We start from the raw sequence: 7,629 nt of genomic DNA on the forward strand, positions 1-7,629 counted from the left end.
GTATAAATAGTCAATGAACAGCTTTTTCATGAACATTTGATACTTTTGCGTTTTTACTTCCCCGAACTTGCACAAAACACAATTTACCTTCATTTTTAATTCCCAGGAAAACCATGCACTAAAAATGATGTACAAAAAATGCACTGAAAAACTGGGGTCATTTTAATATGTTAAAATGTATGCTTCTGCAAGAGATGATGTATGTGTGCGATCAATACTAAACTTGCTGAATTGTGTTCTTTGGTTTTTTTATTTAGTACAGGAAGACCCCAACTTACGACGTAGACAGAGACCGAAAAACCGGTCGTAAGTCCATCGGGTCAATATGGTTGAATGAATGCCATTACAGTCACACCCAGGTCTGACTGTAATGGCATTCATTCAACCATATTGCTGGTTTCCTCTAGCCGTGACGTCATAACGCTATATGTTACCTACTTTGGTTGAAGAGTTTCAACCAATATGGCAACCCGGCTTCAAGTGACGTAATCAACCAGATGTCACAGCGGAGCCAATCAGGACGCGAGCTACTCCTGTACACGGAACTGATTGCGGATTTGCTTGAGCAGGTCAGTGATCACTGCGATTTTGTGCTTGTGGTTGATATTAAAGAACGTTTTGCTGTGCAGGGAAACACAGTGCCAGTGGGTTTGGTGTAAAAAATGGTATTTGTTTAATGATCAGATGAATGTGCATCCTGATACGCGTCATCATAACCATCATAGAGACAGGAAGAGCTCAGAATCGGAACTGGTTTTAATTTGGAGGCTAATTAAAGCTCATCTACAGTGTACCTGACTTTATTTTTATTCACCCTTAATACAAATGTCTGTTTGGTTCCTCTTAATAGAAACATCTTGTATTTATTCCCATCATGATCTGATCATCCTTATTGTACAAGCATTTAATAAACCCTAAGTACCAGGTCTTTTTTTTTTTTTTTTTTTATGGAAACATCTGTTTTAATCTATAGACCTTCACTTTCTGTTGCCACACATCAAAAGAGAGAAAAACTCATTCCATGTGTAACTTTTCCTGTCCTCTGATTTAAATGCTTACTCTGATACCTTCTGTCGTTTATTACTCCTTTTTCAAGTTTACTTCCTGATATCAGACACGTGCAGGTTGCCAATGGCACATCAGCATGGCCACACTGATCCCAGCCCTACACTGGACCCAATGTCAGGCGTCCAGTTCCCTGCAGCGCCTCCACCTATCTATGTGTGCACTCTGACCCCGGAGCTGGAGGCCAAGGCCCGAGTGGAGCTACAGGAGAAGCCTGAGTGGCGTCTTCGGGACGTCCAAGCGCTCCGAGACATGATTCTGAAGGAGCATTTGGGTCTGAGGACGCGGCTGGACGATGCCTTCCTTTTGCGCTTCCTCCGAGCCAGGAAGTTCGACTATGACCGGGCCCTGCAGCTGCTTCTTAACTACCACAGCAGCAGGAGGGCCTGGCCTGAAGTCTTCCAGGACCTGAAGCCCTCGACGGTGAAGCACGTACTGGAGTTAGGCTTCCTTACAGTCCTTCCCAGACCTGATCCTCAAGGACGATACGTTCTCTGCTTACGGCCAGGTTGGTAGATTATAGGCTTAATGTGGAAAAAATTCTTGAGAGAGTGACATACTTGAGATCTTTACATGTAAATAGATAAATGGTTTGTCTAGAAAGTTACAAGTTATGGGTGTAAAGGTACACAGAATTCCCAGTTTCCAAAACAAGAAATTGCTTTTTTTTTTAAATGCAGTTAATTATTGTTAACATGTGTGAACATCAAACATATTACATTTTTAAAACCATTTTTAATATTCATAAATGAAAGAATATTTTATTAAAAAAGAAAATAGAAGAAATACAATTAATTCAACACATTTATTATATTGATTAAATGATGTAATCAAATAAATTGGCACAAATTAACATGATTAAATAAAATGTATAAATAAATAAAAAATAATTTGTTTACATTCGTTAGATACAGATTAGATTCGTAATACAGATGTGTGTTTTACACATTTATTATTTAAATGTTCTACTTATTTATTTATTTCAGCATACTTAAATAAATGTCTTTATTCCTTCCATTCTTTATTCATTCACCCCCTCGATATGTGGAATTGTCAGGGTTTTCTCCTTTTAAAAGAAATTCTTGAGGCTGGTACATAAAAAATGCGCTGAAAGTGTGAAGCGGAGGATAAACAAACTTGTGGTCCGCCACATAATAATTTCCTGAGGAAAACTCAAATTGTAACTATGTTCCGCACGTAAAAAGGATTGCATTACCGAACCGAAAGCCCTGTACTGAAAAATGATGTTATGAATACGTGTACCGTTACACCCCTATTAAAAAAATATCACCATTGAATGCTGACTAGTACTAGAATGTTTTGAATTGGTTTGGCGACAGGGAAATGGACCCCGAATGACTATACGTTCGTGGACAATATTCGGGCCATCTATCTGACGCTAGAAAAGCTCATTCAACCTGAGGAGACTCAAGTAAATGGAATCGTCATCCTGGTGGATTACACCGGAGTCGGTTTGTCTCAGGCCTCCAACCCGGGCCCTCTACTGGCAAAGAAAGTCGTGAGCATCCTCCAGGTGATTCTTTGCTGTGTTCTACTTCTTCTTCTTTCGGCTTCTCCCATTAGGGGTTGCCACAGCGGATCATCCGTTTCCATACCCCCCTGCCCTCTAAATCTGCCTCTTCCACCCCAACTACCTGCATGTCTTCCTTCACCACATCTATAAACCTCCTCCTTTGGCCTTCCTCTTTTTCTCCCTCCTGGTGGCTCCATCCTTAGCATTCTCCTACCGATATACCCCATGTCCCTCCTCTGCACATGTCCAAACCATCTCAATCTCGCCTCTCTCACTTTGTCTTCAAAACGTCCTACATGTGCTGTCCCTCTAATAAACTAATTTCTGATCCTGTCCATCCTCGTCACTCCCAACGAAAACCTCAACATCTTCAACTCTGCTACCTCCAGCTCCACCTCCTGTCTTTTATTCAGTGCCACTGTCTCTAAACCATACAACATCGCAGGTCTCACCACAGTTCCATAAACTTTCCCTTTCACTCACACAGATACTCTTCTATCACAAATCACTCCTGCTATCACTCTTCTCCACCCACTCCACCCTGCCTGCACTCTTTTCTTCACTTCTCTAACACACTCTCCATTACTTTGCACTGTTGTTGCTGTGTTCTTATAGGCAAATAAACTTTGTGTGCTTAAAAAATCCCCTGTCCCATTTCATTTTCCTGTAACTATTTGCCCCAAGTTGGCTATTGTGTTTCAGGATGGATTTCCTATCAGAATAAAGGCAGTCAATATCGTAAACGAGCCTCGAATTTTTAAAGGGATCTTTGCGATAATAAAGCCTTTCTTGAAGGAGAAGATGGCCGAGAGGGTAATCGATTCTTCAATTCTTCTTCTTGTCTGCCTTTTGTTTCTGATGCCATAATTGTCCACTAACGTGTGCTAATGATAATCCACTATTCCAGTTCGTGTTGCATGGATCAGACCTGTCGTCTCTGCATCGCGCCATCCCGCGGTCCGTGCTGCCGCAGGAATACGGAGGCGTGGACGGTAGACTGGACTTGACGGCTTGGACTCGGACTCTGCTCGAGGCTGAGGAGGAGTTTGTCGTGGAGTTTTGCCAGCCGGAGCCGCTGGAGGGAGCGTTCATGCCTGACTCAATGTTGTTTGAAAGCGAGCAGCCTGAGGACTCTTACAGGAGCCTGCGCTCGCAGCTCTACTACTGTTACTGATAGCAGCCGCCAACTTCTGTTTCTTTAAGATGTGTTATTTTTAACAATCAGGGTCAGAGGGGTTTTATTTTCCCTAAATCGTTCAGCGAAACGTGGGGTCTGTGTGAATGAAAATGAACGGTTGCAGCAACATTGTTTATTAGGCATCAATGCATAAATGACAGTTTATAGGAAGCTTTTTTTTTTTTTACACTACTATGGTCTGAAGGTCAGGATTTTTTTTTTTTAAGCAACATTATCACATAAGGTGATGGTTCTGGCCGTACTATTTATATGAATCTGATATTATGCCATAAGAACAAAATCTAGATGTTCTTTTGCAACCGGTTTATGCTTACTTGTGCAAATCTCACACTCAGCCATAAAAACAGCTTCTTTTAACACTAATGTTACCATGCAAATGAGGTGTTGCCTTAATTTAAAAAAAAAAGAAAAAGAAAAAAAAGACCATGTGATTTAAATCCAAAGCAATACTGGTTTTGTTACCTCATTTTTATACTTTGCTTTTTTTTTATTATTTTTTTTTTGTATGCATTTATTTTAAATTATGATGTCAGGGTGGTCAGTGTGTGTGCTTTAACTGCATGCTTTAAGTTGCAGGTCATGTTTACAGTCCATTTCTGTTTGCTGTATTTTTGCTTTTGGTATTTTGTTGTTAGACATTTTTTTTATTATTTTATTATGGATTTCACACGATTTTTTTTTTTCCCAAAAAAACTAACAATTCTCTTAAATTGTAGCTTTTGTGCATAGGAGGAGTATTGTTATTTTATGTTTATATTCCAGATTCCTGTAGGTGAAATAAATGATTACCTTATTTGTGAGCTTAGTTTGTGTTCCTTGTTTTGTTTTTTTGGACGGGGAGGTGTGTGGTGAATCTTGAAAAGGTGAAAGAGGTGCGAATGAGATGTACAGAGGAGGGACATGGAGTATATTTGTAAAAGAATGACAAGGATGGAGCCACCAGGAAGGAGGAAAAGAGGAAGGCCAAGGAGGAGGTTTATGGATGTGGTGAGGGAAGACGTGAAAGTGGCAGATGTAAAGGAGAGTGCTATGAAGACGGATGAGGCTCTGTAGTGACCTCTAGCGGAAGCAGAAAATAGAGGTACTCCACGTACAAACCACGTTTGCTTAATATACCACTAGATGGCGCCATTATAATGTAGTCGTTACACTCAATAGAGATTCGAGTCTCTCAATTTGAGACATGCTTTAGCACAGCCATAAAACTCAATAAACCCACCTTAATTAGTGGCATCCAGGGTATTTTTTACACTGGATCAGAAGGTCATGAGTTCAAATCCCAGCAATTAACAAGGCCCTTAAACCTCAACTGCTTGATAGTGAGTTGCTCTCGAAAAGGGCAAATGCTGTGTGTTAAATGTTCTGCTTCAGATTGACCGCTAATAAAGTCTGTTGATATTGAGGCTTTTTAAAAATAACTATTTTATAACCATAAAGAAATCCTTTAGTTGTATTTACTCTAATTTTTATTTAATTATATGTATAGATGGTGTTACTCCTCGACTGCTCTGTCTGACGTTTCTGTAATGCTGATTAAGGACAGGTCTGATTCGTTTTTTTTTTTTTTTTTTTAAGTCTCTGACAGGCGAGAGTTGTACTTTATGATACAGGGATATGAAGTAGGAGCTTGGAAGTTGGAAGTTTGATATTTCCAATCCCATCACCCCAAAAATCATTCACTGATTTTTTTTTTTTTCTTATTAAAAAATGCAAAAGGATCAAGTCACAAAAACTAGAAAGCACCTACTAATTGTTAGCCAGGGGGATTTGAACGTAGCGTTTGGCCCTGGAGTTTCAAAGTTGCCATCTAGTTTTTGATTAGTGAAATATCAATGCCGGCCAAACGTTAGCCCAACATGCATTTTCTAACTGGGTCTTGAACTATGCAGCTAGAGAAAACGCTTAACTTAAACTAACTATAATTGGTGCTGGAGCTCAGATTCTGTGTGAACAGCAAACAAGCTTATATTTTTGCTAGCTACCATTAGGCTAGATAGCTAACTTACAGCCCTGCTACACTGTCAGCTAGCTAGACTACAAGCTCTACAAATACAAGCTTCTGATGAAAAGTTTTTGCTTTTGTCCCAGAACTGTATAGTAAACGCACAGAGTTTGGGATCCATCTTTGCATTCTATGTCAGATTTATTGATAATGCAACCAGTAATAATTATGTGGCTTGTTTAACTGTTCTTGTCAACATAATGGTTCTGAGAAGTGTGTGTGCTGGGGCCATACAATGGACTGGTGTCCCTTTGAGTGTATTCAGTTACTCTATGTATTTGGCTGGGCTCTGGATCCAGCACTATGTCACTGTCCCTGATCGAAAGATTATGGAAGATGAATATTGATCAAAGAAATGAAGAAATATTTCTAGAAGGTTCTAAGATGTTAATGGGAGCCAGCCTATCTGAATAAAATGTCAGGATTTTTTGAGTACATTTATTCTGCTGAGATTGAGTCATGAACTTCAGGCCCCATCAGGGTTCCATTTACCTTTACCTAGTGGCTTTAATAAGGCCATAATGCCATAATAACAGTCCTTGTATATCAAATCAATGGCAGTGTTATGATCGAGGAGCTGCGAGTATATTGTGGCATGGTGTCAGGGTTTATTCATGAGCCACATTTAGTCTGACAGAATAAAGAGGGGGCGTAAATATGAGGGCGAAACACGAGCACCCTGCAGACTGGACTGTTTCTGTAGTAACCACCCAGCTTTGGTGGACTTCAGGCTGTTGCTGTGAGGCATACTGTTTTGTCTCAAAGTTATATCTCCATACCATTTCTGTTTAGAAACCCCCCCAGATATTCTGGTGCTTTTTCTAATGTTTAATGCCCAAAGCTATGACATAAAGCAAATGTGAAGTGGATTGCTTTCTATGACGGCAATGTAAACCCTTCTTACATCAGCATTTATACATGTTTTAAATGCATTAATCCATGACCTATCATGCATTTGAACTGTTTATAGTTGGGCAGCAACAAGTTAGTTCCTATAATCACTAATGTCATTGCAGCTTTTAGCAGATCAACCCCTTTTTACCCCCTTGTTTAAAGTATTATTAGAAATACATCTGTCCTGAAGTTTCCACTGTGAGGGAAAATGTAGTGAGCATTTCAAAATGCTGGCACGTGAGAGTACCTTTTTTTTTTTTAATAAGCATCTCCTTAAAGAATACTTCACCACATCACAGACTATACACTATATAGGCAAATGTATTGGGACACCTGAATTTTCCAATCAAACAGTATGTGGGTTTTCCCTAAACTGTTACCACAGATTCAGAGGCACACAGTTCTATAGAATGCCTGGATTCGTTTACATAACCTTTTCCCTTTACTTGAACTAGGAGACCCAAACATGTTCCAGCATGACAATACTCCTGTTCACAAAGCCAGCTCCATGAAGGTATGTTTACATGGGTTGGCGTAGAAGATCTTGAGTGGTCCGTTATAGAGCTCTGATCTCAACCCTATTGAGCACCTTTGTTTGTGCTGACTGCACCCCAGGCCTTCTCACCTCACCTACATCAGTACCTGACTTTTCTAACACTCTTGTGTCTAATTGAGAACAAATCTCCTCCACAAGGAACATCTTCCTGGAAGCAAATGTGACTAAATATGGAATAGGATGTTCAAAAAGCACATTTAAAATTTACAGTCAGGTGTAGTGTATAATGTAGGTCTACTCTGTTCTTTTTTGTAACTCATATGTTGTAGCACCTTGGTCCTGTAAAAACTAATTTCATTCCACTGTGTACTGTACCAACTGTATAGGTTTAAATTACAATAAACCTGATCATGACGTTACAAAAAATACAGTGAATGAAC

General features: G+C 39.7%; 1 protein-coding gene across 3 annotated transcripts; it reads left to right on the plus strand.

Moving 5' to 3' along the window:
• The first annotated feature begins 453 nt into the window (after window positions 1–453).
• On the plus strand, window positions 454–4,602 carry ttpal (tocopherol (alpha) transfer protein-like). 3 transcript variants are annotated; one of them, XM_046869256.1, is made up of 5 exons: window positions 454–569; window positions 1,097–1,573; window positions 2,406–2,599; window positions 3,284–3,412; window positions 3,507–4,602. In XM_046869256.1, the coding sequence occupies exons 2-5, from the start codon at window positions 1,132–1,134 to the stop codon at window positions 3,771–3,773; spliced, it is 1,032 nt and encodes a 343-aa protein (XP_046725212.1). In that variant the 5' UTR covers window positions 454–569; window positions 1,097–1,131; the 3' UTR covers window positions 3,774–4,602. The 3 variants fall into 3 exon arrangements, with proteins under 3 accessions (XP_046725212.1, XP_046725214.1, XP_046725213.1); XM_046869258.1 differs by having other exon boundaries at window positions 3,302–3,412; XM_046869257.1 differs by having other exon boundaries at window positions 484–569; window positions 1,115–1,573.
• Window positions 4,603–7,629: the final 3,027 nt, after the last annotated feature.

The sequence above is a fragment of the Silurus meridionalis genome, chromosome 16 (assembly GCF_014805685.1).
Source record: "Silurus meridionalis isolate SWU-2019-XX chromosome 16, ASM1480568v1, whole genome shotgun sequence".
Lineage (NCBI taxonomy): Eukaryota > Metazoa > Chordata > Actinopteri > Siluriformes > Siluridae > Silurus > Silurus meridionalis.